This window comes from Crocuta crocuta, unplaced genomic scaffold, assembly GCF_008692635.1.
Source record: "Crocuta crocuta isolate KB4526 unplaced genomic scaffold, BGI_CrCroc_1.0 scaffold427, whole genome shotgun sequence".
Classification (NCBI taxonomy): Eukaryota; Metazoa; Chordata; class Mammalia; order Carnivora; family Hyaenidae; genus Crocuta; species Crocuta crocuta.
Window position 1 is genome coordinate 1,086,632 of NW_027533273.1, and position 21,493 is coordinate 1,108,124.

At 36.2% G+C, this 21,493-nt stretch overlaps 1 protein-coding gene across 2 annotated transcripts in view; it reads left to right on the plus strand.

Annotated features, from left to right (window-relative positions):
• Positions 1-2,332: 2,332 nt before the first annotated feature.
• DARS1 (aspartyl-tRNA synthetase 1) overlaps positions 2,333-21,493 on the plus strand; it is a 62,865-nt gene continuing 43,704 nt past the window's right edge. Inside the window, exons 1-5 of one of the 2 annotated variants that reach the window (XM_077747884.1) lie at positions 2,396-2,476; positions 3,017-3,130; positions 4,399-4,456; positions 7,657-7,749; positions 17,905-18,007. In XM_077747884.1, the coding sequence (XP_077604010.1) occupies positions 4,432-4,456; positions 7,657-7,749; positions 17,905-18,007 (221 nt within the window). In that variant the 5' untranslated portion in view covers positions 2,396-2,476; positions 3,017-3,130; positions 4,399-4,431. Of the gene's footprint in view, positions 2,477-3,016; positions 3,131-4,398; positions 4,457-7,656; positions 7,750-17,904; positions 18,008-21,493 lie in introns of both variants that reach the window. The other variant, XM_077747883.1, reaches the window with a different exon arrangement.

Here is a 21,493-nt window from a genome sequence, read left to right on the forward strand (position 1 = left end):
CTGTAGCCAAGACATGGAAGCCACCTAAGTATCCATTAATAGATGAGTGAATAGAGATGTGGTATGCACACAATGGAATATTACTCAGGCATAAAAAGAATGAAATTTTGCCATCTAGGACATATGTGGACCTAAAAGGCATTATACTAAGTGATATAAGTAAAGATAGAGGAAGACAAATTCAAGATATAATTTTACTTATATGTAGAATCTAAAAAAGAAAACAACATAGAGTCCTAAATACAGAAAACAAAGTAGTGATTGCCAGGGGGAAGGGGATGAGGGAATGGGTGAAACAGGTAAAGGGGATTAAAAGGTACAAACTTCCAGTTATAAAATAAGTCATGGGGATATAAAGTACAGCATAGGGAATATAATCAATAATATTGTGGGACACCCAGGTGGCTCAGTTGGTTAAGTGTGGGACTTCTGATTTCGGCTCAGGTCATGATCTCACAATTCCTGGCAAAGAGCCCTGCATGGAGCTCTACGCTGCAGAGCCTGCTTGGGATTCTCTCTCGCCCTCTATCCCTCCCCCTGCACTCTTGTGGGCTCTCTCTCAGAATAAAAATAAATAAATGTAAATACGTATATATGTAAGTTATATATGTAAATTTATACATTTATAAAACGTAATAAAATTATATGGTGATAGATGGTAACTGAAGTTAATGTGGTGAGCATTCCATAATGTATACAGATTGAATCACTATGTTGTACACTTAAAATATAATATTGTTTCATCTATACCTCAAATTTAAAAAAAATAAGAATAAGTATATGTAAAACACTGACAACAGGGCTTGGGACAAAGTAAGTGCCATATAAAGGTTTGTTATAATCACCTTTACAGTACTTCCATTTCTTCACTGTCACTCCCATTCTGACCATAAACAGTGTTTACTAAGAATAAACCAATGGCCTGTATGTTGCTAAATCCAACGTATATATATATTTTAGTCATCATTTTACTTGAGGTCTCTGCAGCAGGTGACAATCAATGTTAACACTCTCTTCTTGTAACATTCTCTTCCCTAGTCCAAGACTTCAATTACCACCTACCTTCCTGTGTCTTACCCGTCTTTATCTGTAGCCTAGACCTCTCTTCTATGCTCCAGACCCCACAAGACCAATGGTTACCTGGACATCGCCGCCTGTATGTCTCAAAAACATCTCATATGCACTATCTCCAAACCTGAGCCATGATCTTTCTCTCCCTACCCGCTTGTCTTGGAATATTACATTTTTTCAAGCCCCTCTTCACCTGGCTGACCCTCACACTTACTTTATATTTTAGTTAAGCATCACTTCCTCAGGGAACCCTGTGATGAATGCCCTCAAAAGAAACTTCCGTAGCACCTCTCTGCTTCACATCTACAGTTAGAAGGTAAGCTACACAAGGGCAAGGATGCCATGTCTGTCTGCTCACTACTATAGTCCAGGACCCGAATGAGGTAGCCTCCAGAGCACTTTGATTTGCATTCTTTAATGAGTATCAACTGTGCCAGTTGGTGCCAGGCTAAGACACTACCAACACAGTTAAAACTTAACAGAGTGCAAAGCTAGCAGGAGAGACAGTATTTAATCTAGCCCCCAAATTACTTTCAATTTCGATAAACTGTTCATGGATCTTTTTTTTTTTTTTTTTTTTAAGCCTAACAAGGTTATTTGTCCTTTGAACAACCAACACTAAGCACATCCTGTAATGCCATGGATCCGGGTAATCGATGCAATTGTGTGTGGTCTTTACCACTGTGTTTACACTTTACTTATCGCTTGGGTACTGATACTCGATCCTACCTTAGCAAGCCAACTGCCTTTAACCCCGCACTCCGGTGTCCCCAGTACACAGAGGGCAGTTTGCGAAGAGGTCTCTCATAACCTCAGGCAGTCACAATGCCGCTGGGGAGTGTGAAGACGGGACAGTCCGAGGGAGGAAAAGCCGAGGCCTGCGCTTGGGTGGGTGTTTCAGTGAATAGTCTGCAGCTAACGCCGGGAGGGGTAAATAAGTCTGAGAAGAGAAGTTGACACAACTTGCAATTGGAACAAGAGTTAACAAAAACCGAGCACCCCCGCACGCCTTCTGGAGCCCTGGCGTTTGGAGCCGAACAAAGCCAATCCCGCGAGACTACAACAACTTCCCAGGGATTCCCTCAAACTCCAGGTAAACACCCGTGGGGCGGGGCAATTGGAGACGGCGGCGCGGGTCGCTCGCCTTACAGCGTTTAGGAATCTCAGTTCTCGCGATCTTTCCGGACCCGACCCTCGCTGGGAGTCCGAGTCCCCGTACGTGAGCTGTGGCTGGTGTGCCGCGAGGGCGGAGACTGTGTGGGAGGGAGAAGCCCCTTTGGCCTGCCCTACGGAAGCCTGCGAGGGAGGGTAGTGACCGCTGCCCCGTCCTATTGTCCCGATGCCCAGCGCCAGCGCAAGCCGCAGGAGTCAGGAGAAGCCGCGGGAGATCATGGACGCGGCGGAAGTGGGTGTTCTCCTTCCCCGGGATTGGGAGGACAGACCCCTGGGCCACACCGCGCTGAGGGAGGGAGTAGGGTGAGCGGGGCCCTGTTTCCAGCTCCCTGTAGGCACTTCGCGTGCGGGCCGCAGGCCTCGGGTCCGGGGCCCCAGGGCCCTCACTGGGCTTCCACGGCCCTTGCGTCAGCTTCGTAGCTAGACCTACTCCGCATCTCATTTCTCATTGGGGCGCTTGGAGGGCTATTGTAACAGAAGCGTGTCCCGGGGTGGGGTGGACGTGGAGTAGCGATTGTCCCGGAAGTAGGAGCGGCTGGGATCACACGTGCCTGGGTTAGGCACGTCCTTCACGTAATCTGCCCCTACACCTCGCCCCGTATAATTTAATGTCCCCTAGTAGTCGATTTTTCTTTTCAGCTCTCCTGTTCCTAATGTTTTTGCAAGTAATGACAGTACTTAGTAAAACGATCTGCTGATGTGTTTAATGACCATTTGCCATGTGACAGCTTTAAAGAACGCTTGCCACTTTTATTCACTTTCTCCCTTCTAGTGACCCAGTGCGGTAGGTAGGGAAGTTTGCAGAGCGAGCGTTTGCAATGAAGTGGCTCAAAATCATGTGGATAGTTCATAATACCTAAGTGATCCTTCAGTACTTTTCAAAAATGTAAGTTTAAAGCCATCCTACAATTTATGTGCATTGTAGGATAACTGGGCCTTACTCCTTACCCAGCTCCTAATTTTTCTCTTGAGGTATTAGGAGTTTGTGATAAGCTACATAAGGAATAGGTCATCTTAACAACATTTGATAGAAAAAAAGTTGCTGAAATATGAACAGTATTGATACGTGACCCTTTACTCACACCCTGTAATCTGTAAATGCCTCATGCTATCTTGTGTGACTGTATCTCTGTTAGGGCTGGGTTATCTTTGTCTTTAGGTGTATTTGTTGTTGTTCAGTACGCTCCTTCACATGTTTGGTTTATTTTGTTATAAACACAAACTCCAGTATCCACCAGATCCGAAGGAAAGGATTCCAGCAGATAGCCTTAGAGTGACAGAAACTCTTTCATATACATTTTAAGCCGTGTAAAACCTAGGGAAATTTTGCGTATCCTTGATCTAATTATATAAACTGTGCTCTCTTGCAGATAGCATAGGTCTAGATATAAGGAAGGTGTTGTGGTAGCATAATGCCATTTTATAGCTAAAAGGATCTTAAGATACCATTTTAGAAGTAAAGTGAGATAAAGTGAAAGACCACTTGTTTTTTCTGTAAGTATAGTTTGTGGTTAATAGTCTGTACCCTATATCTCCCATTTCTTGTTGCTAACTTTAAAATTTAACAAGAAATTAGATATTGTCAATTTCCAACTGCTTGCAACCCTGTATGCTGAAGGTAGTTTTTAGAAACAGGAAGCTGATGAATTTTTTTTGCTGTTTTACAAAGTTGTAGCTTATGTCCAACATCTCCAGTTTCTGAAAAATGAGGACATCTGGTGCTCAGAAAGGTTACCCCAAGACGTTAGTTCTCTTTGAACATCTCTTCCTGTAATAGGAAGTTAATAAAACTGTACTTCATCCTACTCCCTTCACAGAGGAAATTTATATCCCTGCTTTGAAGTCATTTAATCTCCTTTTTGAAGAAGGTAGTTAAGATGTGTTGTGCATGTGTATAAATTTTATCTGAGAGAGCTATTGTGTATGGTATATTCATCCAGGAGCGGTGATCTTCAAAACAAATCAACCAGAAACTTTTTCCGTATATAGGTAAATGGTACATTTCCACACTTTAAGACTACTGCCTCTCCAATTTATAAAATGGTCCTGAAAGTTAAAATGAATTCATTTGTATATTATGTTATTTGTATTTATGTGTGTATTATGCTATTAGTGTTTAAATAAAAAGTCATAATCCAAAAACATTTTTTATAGGATTATGCTAAAGAAAGATATGGAGTATCTTCAATGATACAATCACAAGAAAAACCAGGTTAGTAGTTGTGTGATAATAAAGCCTTTTTTTTCTTCTTTCTAATTTATGAAGGCTCTTCATAAAGTTTTAAGTAAGTTTGACATAACTCTGAAAAGGTTAAGTGAGTAAATAACCCTCTCAGACACCATAACCCTGTAAAAGCATTGTTAGTTTGGGATTACTAAACTAGGAAGGGAAGAATGGTAAATTACATTGAAAAGACTAGGTAAAAATTTTAACTAAGATTGAGTTGTGAACTAGGAGATAAGAAGAATGGTTAATGTTAACTACCTTCATTAAGTGCAACTTTTTTGCGTGTTTTATAAAGCCACCTCCTTTTCTTTTCCCTCTTGTATTATTATATTTCTTTGAGATTGACTTGTCACATTCTGTTTCTCTCAGACCTGTAGGTTTTCTGTTTATAAGCATTTGCCTTCCTTTTGTTTATATTTTTGTATATGTGTATGCATGCAATTTCAGCAGATTTATCTTACTCTTAACTATTAATAATTCCCTTTCTTTTGGTAGACACCCTCAAATTATTTTTTTTAAGTACTTCTGATTTAGAAGCCTGCCTTTAAATTTAAGTTTTGAAAATAATAAACCTCCAGGTCAGTTTTGTTGTTATTTTAGATTTGATTTATTGCAGCATCACAAAATCACTTTTACTTCCCAACTTTGTTGGCAAAGTAGGCATTAAAAGACTAAATAGTTTGCTAAAAGTAAACCATTTCCAAAAGAAAAAATGGTGGAATAAAATAATTTAGTATAAAATGGAATATAAACAGTATAGTATAGGAGATGACATTCCCTTGCCCAGACGAGGAGGAGGGGTGATTTGAGACTTTTCCAAATCAGGTATCTTCCTAAACTGGACTTTCTTGAGCTATAACAACGAATCCTGCTGGAGTTTCAATCTCTTACATAAACTCCAATCACCTGTTGTCATAATTACTGTTCCCATTTGGCTGGCAAATTCAGACTACTGTCCTCCCCCTTAAAATTTCTTCTCACAGGAGGGAAAAATAAGCTATATATGTCACCTGGTTACTGTAATATAACAGGAGAATTCTGTTTTATCTCTGCTAAAATCCTATTACCTAGTTCAACACAAAGTTTCCTTCCAATCTGCTTCCATTTTTCCAAATTCCTTCATTCTAATGCTAGTGACTTACAAGCGTGGAAGAGGTAGTAGATTTCAGACTGAAACCCTGCTGCCCCTGATCATGGTCTCAGCCTGTCTTACTGGTGAGAGTGTGACATATCCTTCAAGTATGTATGGACATGTTGAAGGTTGGGAAACCCTGTGCTATTTAGTTGGAATGCCACATGAAACAAGGGATGTTACTCTTTGTTTTAGAATGTACTATTAGACTTACCCTAATCATGCTGTTTATTTAGAAGTTTATTCTTTTAGATTTATGTTACTCTGTTTCATTTGGTTTTGAGTTTTGACTTCCTAGTTAGTAAGTCATTTGCTTTGTCAATCTTGGCATTTTCAGAATTGCCTTTTAAAATTTTATGCTGCATTGTCTGTCTTTTCTCTGTCACACTTCTCTTTTGCCTGAGTTTACACATCAGATTTGGAAGGTGGTTTAATTCCTAAGGTCTGTTGGCAATATTTTGCAGAATTTTTCTTGTAATACCTCATTGCTTAAAAATTCCTCATTCTTGGGGCACCTGGGTGGCTCAGTCAGTTGGGCGGCCAAGTTAGGCTCAGGTCATGATCTCACAGTTCGTGGATTTGAGCCCCGTGTCGGGCTCTGTGCTGACAGCTAGCTCAGAGCCTGGAGCCTGCTTCGGATTCTGTGTCTTCCTCTCTCTCTGACCCTCCCCTGCTCATGCTGTCTCTCTCTCTCTCTCTCAGAAATAAATAAAACATTAAAAAAAATTATTTTTAAATTCCTCATTCCTTATCTTTGTTTCTGGCAGTGAGAATTATGGTATACTCCTGTAACTTGAATTCTCTTTAAGCTGCATCTTTGCTTCAAGAGACAAGTTATAAATACATTTAGCAAAGTAGGTAAAATAGATTAATAATTTGATTTCATTATAATATCCTCTCAAAGGTATTTTTAGTAATGTAGTAACTAGGTTTTGCTGAACATGATATTGACAAATTTGGTTATAGTTAGGGAATAAAAGTCTTGAGAGTAGAGATCTTTTATTACTCTTGTTATGATATCATGGCTGTTACTGTGTTTTTATAATTAATACTGAAATTTTTAATATTCAGATTACTGCATATTTAGAATAAAAATATTTCTGGATCATGATTGCCTAATATCACTATCTTAACATAATAGTTGTTTTATCACAGTTTTCCTGTTTGGGAGAGTCTGGATGGGTGTAGTATTTTGTTATTAGTCTTGGAGAACTCACTTAACAATCAAAAAGGGAATTTATTGGCTCACATAAGTATAGGAAACAAAAGTATGAGATAGCACACAACATAGTTAGATCTAGAGGCTCAAGCAGCATCTGCAGGGCTTTCTGTCTACACTTTTTGGCTCTGCTTCCTTTAGGTTACTGCCTTCATTCTCTTGTCCATCTATCTCAGGTACTGGGAAAGGTGGTGTCTACAGCCCAGGCTTATACTATCTCAGCTCAGCAACCTCAGAGAAGAGTGCTTCATTCCCATTTCTCTATAGTAAGTCCCACAGAAGGACTTTCATTAGCTTATTGAGTTACATGCCTTCCCTGCATCATTCTGTGTCCTGGTACCGTGACTGTCCAGACCTGGCAGAAATTCCTCTCCTGGGTGTGTGTAGTTGACTTAATATACTATGGCAAGCAAGGGAAAATACCATGTCCAGTTAGACAAAGGCAGGTAAAGACCAGCTGTGTTTTTTTGAGCCATTGAAGTATTTAAGAGATTTGTGTTTTGAAACTGTCTGACTCCAATGTAGACTGAGTTAAGGGATCAGAGGAATACCAGTTTTAAGGCTGTTGCTGTAGTTTAGACAAAAGTAATAGTTCTTTGGTTTGAAATGGGCAATGAAAGTAAAAGAGAATTGGATAGATTTTAGAGATGTATTTAGTATAGTTGATAAAACTTGAAGCCGCAAATTTTATATGAAGAGTGACAGAAAAGAACATGTTACCGGAGACTGAAAATTATTTAAGATAATACCAAGTACTTATGCTAGCTGCCATACCAAAATAATTATGACTTTGTAAATTCTGAATTACAAAATTGTTTCACTTATCTGCTGCAGATCGAGTTTTGGTTCGGGTTAGCGACTTGACAATACACAAAGCTGATGAAGTTGTTTGGGTGCGTGCAAGGGTTCATACAAGTAGAGCTAAAGGTAAGATTGATTTGATGATTATAGCCCTTTTGGTAAGGATTCTGAATTTTTCGTTTTGTAGATTCCTCACAGAGCAAAGTAAATCTTTCAAAACTAAACAAAACCATCTATTTTCTTTCTAAAATCACTATGTAGTATTAGTCCATGGTTAATTAATTTTAGGTTCTTATAAGACATCCTTAAAAAAAAGTTGACCTTGAAGACTCAGATTAAGTCTGAGACTTTAAGGTACTTTTCTAGCATCAAAAGTTTGATCTTTTTTTAAATTTTTATTCATTTTTGAGAAAGAGAGAGTGAGCAGACAAGGAGCAGAGAGAAAGGGAGACACAGAATTCAAAGCCGGCTCCAGGCTCTGAGCTGTTAGCACAGAGCCCAATGTGGGGCTCAAACCAATGAACCATTAGATCATGACCTGAGCTGAAGTCGGACGTTTAACCAACTGAGCCACCCAAGGTGCCCCTAAAAGTTGAGTTTTTTTAAGTGAAGAGAATGTTTGAGAAGCTTTTCATTTGTTAATATTCTTATAGTTTAATGTTTAGATAGTAAGATAGATGATAGAGAAATAAGGCTAACAAATCGGGTTATCCAATACAGTGGCTGCTGGCTACATGTAACTAAATTTAAATTCAATAGTTCGAGTCACTAGCTGCGTTTTGAGTGCTTAATAGCCACAATCGCTAGTGGCTCCCAAAATACAGCACAAATACAGAATATTTTTATCACTGAGAAAGTTCTATTGGACTGTACTGAGAATTTAGCATTAGTAATGAAGAAAGATTCGGGTAGTTTAGACAGCCCTGTTCTTACAGAAAATTGTCCTAGCCTAGTGTTCAAAATTGTATAAAGATATTAATGACACTTAACATTAGTTTATAATTTACACTTTCCACACACTTTTTTACATTTGATCATCCCTACAAATTTGTGAAGTAGGCAGAACAGACTTTGCTATTCTACTTTATAATTGAGGATACTGGGACGTCCAGTGAGAAAGCTGCTCACCCAGGTTCTCATGGTAATTGGTAGAATATGAACAGAATGTGGTAATTTTCTAAGACTCTTAGTCTCCCTGGTGGAGCTGATTACTTCCATAATACCTAATACATGCTATGTTACATTATTTCTTACAGTGTTTTTCAATGTTTATTATAGAATTAATGTCCCATTATTTTTAAAATTCTAACATTTTAGATTTATATCTTATTCTCAGAATCACTACTACTAAAAGTTTGTCTGTTCTTCCGGTATAGTCCCCGCAAACAGCTAAATACTGTTGGGCTTTGAGAAGAATATTGGTGGAGTTTTAATTTTTTTTTTTTTTAATGTTGATTTGCCTTCCTGAAATTTCAGGCCATTTATTCTACCAAAGATAATCACACTGTTTTGTATTCCTTCATTTAGTTGTCTTTTTCACATTAGACTGAGAGCCTTTGTTCTGTCCAAACTGGACACTATGTCTCTTAAACCTAGTTATTTAGCAAATTAAAGGATAGAATGTATGCTACATGTAGGTGTGAGTGAACCAAGAATACTTCCCTTTACACACATCCCCCAAATGGAGCAATTTTTGTATCAATAAGGGTAACTCGTGAATTGCGGCACTTCACGTATTTTTAAATCCATAAATTTATAATAACGCTAAGGCCAGGAAACAAAACCTAGTTGGTCACTGGTGAAACAAACTCATTATTTTGAAAACTGATAAAAGTATCATTTCTGTAGGGATTCTGTATCACTGGCTAACCAAATGGTGGATAGAGGAAAGATACTAGAGAAGTATTCCAGTGAATAAAATGAAAAAAAGCATGTTAGAGCTTCATCATCTTGCCCTTAGTAGATTGTCGAGCCATTCATCATCAGTGATTACTAATGATACAGTAGAGAGACATTCAGAAATAATTTTATATGTCTATTCATGAAAGAACCAAACACCACCCAATGCTACTGTCTTGCCCAAAAAATTGCACCTGAATTTTAGAGCCATTATGATCTAACTACCAATATATAGGAAAGACATAGGATAAATGAACATGTTATGTGATAGTGAGGATGCAGTCAGCAAAATCTAGACTATAGGAAACTATTGGGCAAAAATGACGTGATCTCTTCAACAAATCAAAAAGGGAGGGAGAAACATATGATTAAAATAGACTTAAGAGTTTTATCTCTTGGAGCGCCTGGATGACTCAGTTGGGTAAGCGCTCGACTTTGGTTCAGGTCATGATCTCACAGTTTGTGGATTTGAGCCCACGTCAGGCTCTGTGCTGACAGATCAGAGCCTGGAGCCTGCTTTGGATTCTATGTCTCCCTCTCTTTCTCTACCCCTCCCCTGTTCGTGCTCTGTCTCTGTCTCTCAAAAATCAATAAATGTAAAAAAAAAAAATTTTTTTATGTTTCAACCAGTCACTTACTTGGATCCAAAGGTAAATGAACGAATTAATGACTGAGTAAGTAAAAACGGAGGATACTTGAGACTCTTGGAAATTTGAACATTAGCTGGATGTTTGATTTTAAAAAACTTTTTTTTGTTTGTTTTAGTTGTAATAATAGTACTATGGTAACGTTATTTTTTAAAAGATCTTATCTCTTAGGAATAATGTACTGAACTATGTACAAATGAAATAACAGGTAGAATTTGCTTCACAGTAGTATAGAGGTCCAGGGATATGTGGATTGGGATAAAGCTGAAACAAGAATGGCCCTGAGTTAATAATTATTGAAGTACATGGAGGTTGTAGGTAGACATTGGTATCATTTACAAATTATGATCTTTTGTCCTTTTCTTTCAAATGTTTATCTCATTTCTTGTTTCTCTTTGCAATGATTAGTAGATTCTCCAGTACTACGGGGATTCCCTCAATGAAGAATTTTTCAAACAGCAGAGATTTAACTCCTGATGAGTTATTTCATGACTTTGGGTGTTGTACATAAAATGTCATTAGAAAACAATGCCAAAGTTTAAAGACTAGATTAAAAGAAATTTTCTTCTAGTCCAAACTTTGTTACCAGGAATAGATATTACATTTTATTAGACCTTTTTCAATCGGTTCTTTTCCCTCAAAATATAATTGTGTTGAGTGTATTTATACAGTGGTTCATATGCCATTCTCTCTGCTTTTGTGTTTGTTTGAAGTTTTCCATATAATAAAAAATTAAAATGCAGTTGATCCTCTTTATTCATGGAGTGTGTATTTGCAATTTCTGCTTGCTAAAATGTGTTTGTAACCCCCAAAATCAATACCTGCAGCACTTTCACTGTCATTCACAGACATGCCAGACATATGCATATGCAGAGAGGCAAAAACTTGAGTCACCCAGCACACATGTTCCCAGCTGAGGTCAAAAGTGAAGCTCAGCCTTCTTATAACAGCTCTCATGAACAAGTGCCCTTTTCACAATCTATTTACGGCCATGTTCTTCACTGTTTTCTTCTCTTTATTGGTGATAATGGCTGTTCACAGTGGCCACCAAGCATAGTGCTAAAGTGTTTTCCAGTGCTCCTAAGTACAGGAAGGCTTGTGCCTTATGAGAAAATATATGTTAGAGAAGCATAAGTTTCATTCAAGCATAAGTTATAGTGCTGTTGGCCATGAGTTCAATGTTATGATTCAACAGTATATATTAAATAGTATGTCTTTAAACAGAAACACACAACGTTATGTATTGATGGACTTATGAAAATACTGTGACTAGAGGCTCACGGGAACCTAACCTTATATTTCCCCTAGGGACAGTGGTTCAGTATTTGCAAATTCATTGTTCCTGGTGACTTTATAGAACATAACTACTGTAATTAACAACAATCAGTTCTTTGTAATTGTAATGATTTACAGTAGTGGATTTCTTAATGTTGAACCATTTTTGGATTCTTGGAATAAACGGAAAATGGCAAAGTTGTGGGTCTTATTTTTTTTGTATAGTACTAGGTTAAGTTTCAGGGGTTTTTTTTCCCCCTGGAATTTTGCATTAATCTGGTTTTCATAACTTTTTATTAGAAAATCCTATTGGGGTGCCTGGGTGGCTCAGTCGGTTAATTGTCCAACTTCGGCTCAGGTCACGATCTCACAGTTTGTGAGTTTGAGCCCCACGTAAAGCTCTGTGCTGACAGCTCGGAGCCTGGAGCCTGCTTTGGATTCTGTGTCTCCATTTCTCTCTGCTCTTACCCACTAATGCTCTGTCTCTCTCTCCTTCAAAAATAAATAAACATTTTTAAAAATTAAAAAAAAAGAAAATCCTATTATTTTGTTTTTAAGTATGTATATATGTATGTGTATGTGTTTAAATTATAAATTAAGTAATACATATTTTCACATGAATTTTTCAGAGAATACAGAAATGATACTTCCTTTTTTCTTCTCTATACCCTATTCTCTGCTCCAGCCTTTGCTGTTAATGCTTAATTGTTCATCGTGTTCATTTCTTCTTAATGCACATATGCTCACATACATATATACAGATTTTTATTTCTTTTGTATATGTGGCTTTTAACCTGCCTTATTTTACATAGAAGACATATTTTACATGTCATTCTGCAGCATTTTTATTAACAGTATTTAACAAACTGTTTCTTGGAGATCTTTGCTTCATACTATACATCTACATAAGGCAGTATTTCTCCATGACTAATATCTAGAAGTGAAATTGCTGGGTTGAAGGGTATACGTATGCATACTTAAAATTTTTTATACCAGATTACACCCAAAAAAGCTTTACTGGGTTATACTCCCCGAGTGTGTGACAGTACCACTTTCCCTAAATGTTGCCAGTTATGATTGTCAATGTTTTTTTATTTCTGCCAAAGTAGATTATCTAAAGAAATAAATAAAATCTTGTGTTTTGAATTTGCAAAACCCCTCTAGTGCCTTCCTCCTTTAATAGGAAAAATTGTCAGTAAATATGACTAACTTGGAAGCATTCAAGTACTATAACTCCAGGAGTAGCAACACATTAAAACTGGACTTGGAGAAGCAACCCATGCTGTCAGTTTTAAGTAAAGCAAAGCTCTGGAAAACCACAAATAAGGAAATGGAAGTGTCAAAGTCATAGTTCAGAAGTATGACAACTAGAATCCTGTTATGCAAAAAACCAAAAACCTATGGTTTATAATTAATATTTCTTAAATTAAGGGTAGTGTTTCATACATTTTAAAAAGTTAAATCAGATTTCTTACGGTATATGTATCACATCCCTAAAATCAAGTGGTTTGTATAGGAGCAAGAAGAAATTTTTAACTCTTAATGATATGCTTAAAATTTGTGTCTTTCATTTGTAAAATCTTATGAGCTTAAGCCTGCATGTTGAAAGAGTAATTGAAATATCTGTGGCTCCTTTCAAATTTTAAATATACTACATTGAAGTCAGTTGGCACAGAATTATTCTCTTTCAATATTATTCTTCCTAAATACTTGCTTGTACTTCCAAAATAGCTAGTATATTTTGGTAATTATGTAGTTTAGAACCTCAAGTTGTGTTCATGCAAGAATATTTCAGAAATAGCAAATGGAAAGTACTTTAAAATATTTAGGTCTTTGCTGTTTTATTCAGTAATAGATCAAAATAAATGATGAAGGAAAATATTACTGTTGGGGATTAGGAAGTTAAGATACATTATCTAAATAATGAGTTCAGGAGCTTGGCAAGCTAAAAGACAGTAGGAAGAGATGAAAACATAAGATTGCCTTACATCTTGGATAAACTAGTATTCCCACAATATCACACTTTATTGGGAGGCTCAGTTGGTTAAGCCTCTGATTTAGGCTGAGGTCATGATCTCACAGTGAATTCGAGCCCCACCTTGGGCTCTGTGCTGACAGCATGGAGCTTGGAGCCTGCTTAGAAATCTGTCTCCCTCTCTCTGACCTTCCCCCACTCACTCTCTCTCTCTCTGTCTCTCTCTCTCTCTCTCAAAAATAAAACATAAAAAAAAATTTTAACTTAAAAGCATACTTTATTACTGAGCCATCACTGTAATAGAGATGATATTAGAACTAAAGAATGCACCTGGTGCTATAAGGGGTATCAAACTTTACATTTGTGTAAACTTAAAAAATAAACTGCCTCTTCTAATAACTTAAGAGTCAAATTGCCACACAAATTCTTAACTGTTACAGAGCTAAATATATCTAAAAGTAGTGCATTCATTCAGCTGTTTCAAGATAGTCTTTATATTCCTTCCTATTAACTTGTCTGGTTGAAGGGTTCCAAGAAGAAAGATGAATAATATTTAGCAGTTGGTTTACCTGCCCTATAAAGTTCCAATACTAACTTACATAACATAGAACTGTTTGCTGAAGTGAGAAATCACATATTTGCTTCTTAAAATAAAAAGTAATATATGGGTGTAGTAAAAACTAAAATTCCAAAAGTGCAGAAAGACTAAAAGAAAAAAATAGAACTCACAATTCTAACTTCTCCATCTCATTACAGTCTCTTCCCCCAGAAATAACCACTATTGTTTCCTTGTGTGTCTTTCCAGGGAAAAAGTGCATTTATGAGCATAGGTGTATTCTTTGTTTTTTATTTTTTAATTATACAAAAGGGATGGCAGTTCACATGCTGCTCCTGTTGTCCATGTCTGTAAGACAGTGAATTGCAAAACATGGAACCTAAAGCATGCCCTGCAGTATATTACCAACCAGAGCCAAAGAAGGAACAATTTTGTTTACTAACTTGCAGGAACTTGGTCTCAAAAGTACTTGGTGGAAGTAGTCTGAGCAGACAGGTCTACTTATCAGGAAACCAGTACTGATTTTTTTTTTTTTTGAGTCTTTTAAAAATCTCTTTGAGGGGACAGTCAAGGTTCTAGTATCTGAAGGTGCTTTGAACACTGAAAACCTGGAAACCATAGCATTATAGTCAAATGTAGATCGTTCCACTAGTAGAGACTGCATAGATATGAAGTGAGTGATAATAGAGTTTCACTGCTTTTATAGAAATAATACTGCTGTGAACACCATTGTCACTATAAGTCTTTACATACTCAATTTCCTTAACATATATTCAAAGAAATACATTTTTTGAAGCCGAGACGTTTTTAAGCCTTTTCATGCCTACTGCTTGATGGTTCTCCAAAACGATGTGCAAGTTTGCCTTGCCATGAGCAAATTATGAAGGAAAGGTTTTCATTTTATTCTCCCATGCATTAGATAATATTACATATTTTTAAATCTCTCCTAATTTGAGAGGTAAATTATGCGTCATCTTTGCTTCCACTTGCATTACCTTCAGTTCATTTTTTCCTCATATTTCCTTACTAATGATACAAAGAAATGATTAGTTTATTGCCCATTTACCTGTTGGAATCTCAATGTTCTTTACTCATAAATCTTTATGATCTTTATGTATTAAAGATGTTAATTCATATAAGTCATAAGTCAGTAAATAATTTTTCCCAGTATTTCCATTTTCTGTGTATAGATATTCTGTAATTTTTAAACTTAGGTTTCCCCTCCTCCTTTGTACAGTTTAATATTCAATTTCATTTTTTACTCAGTCTTTATTCATTTATTTTATTTCCTCAATTCCATCTGAAATTAAAATTTCCTTAATACGGTGTACTTTGAGTTTGTTCTTCTGCTTCATCTGGCTCTTTTTGTGCTGGGACATTTTTACTAGTAGATTTATATAATATGTTCATGATCCAGGTCTTATTCACATCCCCCATCCGTTTCCTTTTTTGAAAAATAAGAGGTGTAATTTTTAGAATTACATACAATAAACATATTAAACATTAAAAGAAGACTGTAAATAATCTTCGCTCATAACCATTCATTTCTTGATTTGTTTTCCTTAGCAGTCATGTCAAATCTCAGGGAGTGCATTTCCTTCTATACTTAGCCTGCTAGAACTCCCCAGGTTCTGCGTAGTATTTGTATTAAAGATTTCCTTTCATCCCTTACCTTTCTTCTATATCTACCTCTCTGTATTCTCTTAAGAAGTATTTTTTCTCATTAGAAAAGTAGTACATGCTTATTGTAAAAAGTTCAGGAAAAAAACATATAAAGAATAGCATAATTTCCTACAGTTTCATATCTGTTAGTAGCCACAGTCTGTTTTTTTCCTATACAATCAGTTTCACATTTTGGTGGTTTTTTCCCTACACAGTCAATTTTAATATACTTCTTAGACAAACAAAATTGGGATTATACTTTATATGTTTTTATCACTTTCTTTACATGGTAGTCTATCGTGATTATCTGTCAAATAATTATTTTGTGTTCCCAGTGCCTGGCATGATTGTTACACATTATAATCCAGATACAAAATAGGATCAAATAAGGAGCCAGTGGCTGTGGAACTGTAATAATAATTAACATGAAGGAGCCAGTGGCTGTGGAACTGTAATAATAATTAACATTAAGTAATAACATTTATTCATTCTTAACATTAAATGGGTATGTCACAACTTTAAACATATTACTTATGTAGTCCTCAGTATTATAGGAGAAAGCTTGAGAAAACCATGAGTAATGTATTATTATTTTCTCCATTTTGCAGATGGAGAACTGAGGCATAAAGCAGTTTAATAATTTTCCTACAGGCCCCTTCATAGGAAGTGATAGGATACCATCCTAGGTCTTTTGATTTCCAAGCTTTTACTCTTTATCAGCCCTTATATTAAGTGTTACCACCTAGTGCTGACCCAGAGACATTTTCATGTGCTAACTCTTTGTTAAGTCCTGTAGAGTTCTATTCTCTCTCAAGGTCTTTTGTGTCACCTTGGAGTTCTTTGCAGCGTGGCTTTATAGTACAGCTAGGACTGTGCTGCCTGTCTGCATTATTAGAGCAGCTAAAATAGTTTTTAAATCACATTCCCTTCCATTTCACACTAATACTCTGCTCAGAGTTTCACAAACCTGTGATTTCTGTAGTTCCTAGGATAATGCCATTTAGGTCCATCTGCAGATTTCTCTATGATAACAGTCTTTATCCATTCAGTATCTTAAAGTACTCTTGACTGTGTTTAGTATGTGTTACTTTCTTTTTAAGATTTTACTTCATGACTGGATCATACTCCAAAGGAAAGGGAAAATGAGGGCCTATTTAGTGTTTAAAAACATGTCAGTCGTATATTACTCAGAAGCCTATAGATTGTGTCTATGTTCGCACGTTGTTTGCAACCTGTCTGGTTCTTTTTTTTTCTTTTTAGATGCATGATTGCTGTCTGATTTGCATTTCAAAATATAGTATGTTGAATATTGAAAGTAATAACTATAAGCCTGCGTTTTTTTGTTGTTGTTTTTGGCAAGAATCATTCTTAGTTTAAAAACTGAAATATTTTTATGTTTTATAAAATAACCTGATGAGAAAAGTGGTCTTGAAAACAAGACTTGTTTTATGAGGAAGTAATTTCCCAAAACTTGATCAGAGTCTTGAAGATTCTGCTTTGGAGAAAAGAGAGGTCACAAGGATAGTTGTTGAATCTATTAATGAACAATGTTTTTCAAAAAGTTAAGAATAAGGAGTGGCTGTTCCTTATGAAAGGAGAGGGAATCACAAGGCCCAGAATAGGTAAAAATTAAACTGGTTATAGAGCATAAAGAGAATGATCTTTTATAGACAAAGTAAGTTATTTGCTGTGAAGAAAATGTGGAACTATTTATAAAGGATGAAGAATGAGGAAGATGATAAAGGAAAATAAGACATGGAAGAAACTAGCCTGTCCTACTAAATGCTTGGTAGGAAGTAAAATGGACCACCCCCACAGAATGCTTGCATTCTCTTTACTAAGCCCTTGATTAGCACTTCTGTGTCTGCACGGTTGAAGAACCTGTAGAGGTTAGCAGAGTGCCTTTGCCTGTAGAATACACACACTCATTGTATGAATGTTGAGTTATCTGAAGTTACTTCAAATTTGTTTAATAATGCCATGATAAAGTAATTTTCTGATTTATATAATTTTTTTTTGAAATTAGTGATTCACCTATGTCCTCATAGCTTGTTAAAAACATTTTTGTTACTCTAGTGGGAACTTGGGTTTCTTTAAAGCTTGTCAACAGAATGGGTATTTTGGCTGTGGAAGCCGGATATGTGTGTTCATAACTAATGAGTAGGGTAGATTTTGGCTCAATTTTTAAGTAGAGAAACATTTTTCTTCTTTGTAAAACCTGAAGTAGCATGTCCTTAATACACTCATGTTCTTTCTGTCTTACTCAGGGAAGCAGTGTTTCTTAGTCCTACGTCAGCAGCAGTTTAACGTCCAGGCGCTCGTAGCGGTGGGAGACCATGCAAGCAAGCAGATGGTTAAATTTGCTGCCAAGTAAGTAAGCAATTATATCCTGTTGTCAGAATAAACAATGGTGGGAACCAAGACTCCCAGGGGTTTGGACCATTTTCATACATTAACATCAATGCTTCGTTTGTTTAAAAATGTAGTTATTTAAATTGTCAGTTCAGTATTGCTGAATACATTAAACTTACAAAAGAGAAAATATGGAGCACAGGCTTGAAATTCATTTGGAACTGCTGAAGCAGCACTCTCTACAGACAAGTCACATTTACTTTCAAGTAGAGTAACAAAAAAGCCTGGCAGCCTCAACATAGCAAAGCAACTTTATTTTGTTGTGTTTGTTAAGCTTCATTTCCTCCCTCCCTCCCCCAGTTTGAAATTTGCATATTAAGCAACAGGTTTTCTAACTGAAAAATAAAAGCATATAAAATAAAAGAATGTAGTTTTGCAAATTATAACCCCCAACAAAGTAATGCAAATGTCATAACATGTTACAGCTTTTAATTTTGACACCAAAAGGGTTAAAAAAAAAAAAAGTAAAATGAATCCACTCCCCACCACCCCCCACCCCCAGGTCTTGCTGTCTGGCTCAGAGTTCCTGTAGAAATGCATTGTTTTGTTCAGTTTGCAAGAGGCAGGATATCGAGATAGTGTACGGGTTGTGCATGCTGTAGTTCTAAAGTAATAATAGCTGGTAATGTGGCTCCTTTTGTTTGTATATTTTTCTCAATTTAATCAAAATTCTATTTGCATGATAATGATCAAAGAAGACTTGGAAAAGTGGGCAGTCTTTCTGTTTTCAGTGATAAGAGTATAGGCACAAATGGTATATTTTTCTATTGATTTTTATCTCTGTTCTTTAGATATAAACTTTCAAAGATGAGTGAATATAGATAAGAATTATCTGTAATTTTAGAACTAGAAAGAAATTAAAAAACAATCTAATTTAACATCCTAATTTATGCTTGGGCCCTCCCTGACTCCTCTGGCATGGTGTTTTACATGTAGTGAATGTTCAGCAACTGGTGTGGATTTAGAGATTTACTTACCAAATCTAGTTTTATATCAGTACAGTATCTGTACTCCTGTGATATAATACACAGCACTTTAAAAACTCCAATGCCAATAATTATATCAATTCACTTACTACTCAGTAAGTAGTATTTGTATTAACTGGTATGGTAGCCCCACCTTATCCTGTCTCCCAGTCCTGCTCCCTAGAAACTTCCATCTCTTCTGTCTGTATCTTCTGGTGATTAGGTTTGCTGTCTTCTTTTCATAGTCTATAAGGGTATATGCCTGTGGGGTACATTGTTAGCTAGCCTTTTAAGCTCAGAGTGTATCGTGTGAAGTGGAACATAAATAAGCTTAGTCCCTAGAAATAGGTTCTAGAAATTCTCATAAATGAGAATCTATGAATAGAGTCCCTGAAAACCGTAGACATATATGCTAAATTATATTTAGTATACTGGAAAATACTGGGAAAAGATCAACTTAAAATCAATAAATAACCTTCATGGCTTTTGTCTTTTACATATTAAATTGTTTCTGAAAACTAAACAATGGAGCTGATAATTTTATATAGAATACGTGTTTCTGTTAAATCGCATTATAACCTTAGTGTAATATTCCCAAAGAAAATATTCTAGTCTAAAAATCTTTGAAAATCCCATTTACCCTTAGTATTCACTAAGAGATGTTCTAATGACAAAAGGACAATGGATTCATTTGATGTCTTTAAAAGTAAACACGTTCAAATAGTCCATGAATAGTTATTTCTTATTATTTTGGATCTTCTTAAACTTCTTTCTGGGCCTTGACGAACAGCAGTTAACCATTTCAAAGGTCATCCAAAGCTTACTAGCTAGCAGAGCTACTGTGTCCTCATGATATGTAAACTAAAGAAAGACTTTAATCTAAATGTTATAGTGTAAGGGTGATCTTTCTTTTAGACAAGAATTTAGATAATTTAGTCTGGATTTCATAATCCCGAGGTGGATCACAATCAAGACCTAGATGTAATTCAGTTTAACAATTTGTGACTTGGTTTTTTTTCCCTAAGTGAAGCACTGTATCTATTTTTAGTCTCCTGCCCCCTAAAAAACGGACTGTATTTAATTAGTAATGTGTGAGAGAAAATGGTTTCATAATAGAGCTATTGCAAATTATAAAGCCTTTGGCTGGTTATATGCAAGTGAATGGAGCCAATTTTATACAATAGGCTTAACATGTAGTACTTAGGTTATAATTATTTAGCTTTTGGCACTACTCATATGTTAAGGTGTCTAGCCTGAGTAATTAAGAGTAAATGTGTTAATAACTTTTGCTACCATGTGAAAGAGGAAAATTCTCATGACTGAGACTCTGTGTGGTAAAAAATGATGAGATTTTTTTTTTATTGAAGTGTAGTTGATCCACAATGTTACATTAGTTTCAGGTGTACAACATGGTGATTCAACAGCTCTATCCAAAATGCTCTGCTGACCACCATACTGTGCTTTTACTGTATCATTGGTTATATTCCTGATGCTGTACCTTTCATCTCCATGACTTAATCATTCCATAACTGGAAGCCTGTATCTCCTTCTCCCCTTCACCATTTTTTACCCATCCTCCCATCCCCCCACCCACTCTGGCAGCTACCAGTTTGTTCTCTGTATTTATGGGTCTATTTCTGCTTCATTTGTTCATTTATTTGTTCACTTGTTTTGTTTTTTAAATTCCACATACAAGTACAATCATATGGTATTTGTCTTTATCTGACTTTTTTCACTTAGCATAGTACCTCTGTAGGTCCATCCATGTAAAAATGACAAATTTTTAATTTTTGTGATTGATTGATAATTTTTTTAGGAATATGATTTCATGCCCAATAGGTCAGGCAGCTTTTTTGTTTTTATGTGACTTTAGATTGTACTTCTCAGATAGTACAGAAATTCTGATCTTTCTTGGTAATAGAAGTCTAAGGCAGCATGTCATTTCCAATTTTTTTTAACGTTTACTTATTTTTGAGAGTGAGAGAAACAGAGCATGAGTCACAGAGTGGCAGAGAGAGGGAGACACAGAATCCAAAGCAGACTTCAGGCTCCAAGCTGTCAGCACAGAGCCTGACACTGGGCTCAAACCCACAAACCATGAGATCATGACCTGATCCGAAGTCGGACATTCAACTGACTGAGCCACCCCGAGCACCCCTAAGGCACATATCATTTCTGAGAGAAATCCAGAATGATCTTATATTCTGACAGAAAGCCAGTATGATCTTATATTCAAAAGTGCTGATTTTTAAAGAAGAAAGTCATGAACAGAAAAATTTTACTTTGAAAATTACCTACTCTTTTCATGATTAATAATAAATCAAGTGAAGTTGTAATACAAATTCTCAAGAACTTTCAGAACTTTTTAAGGAAAAATATGTGTTGGTTTTATTCTTTATCCTTCAAAATCTCTTTCTTAAAAATTATGTTTACTGGCTAGGCTTACCACAAACTATTTTATTTAAAATGAGTATTCAAA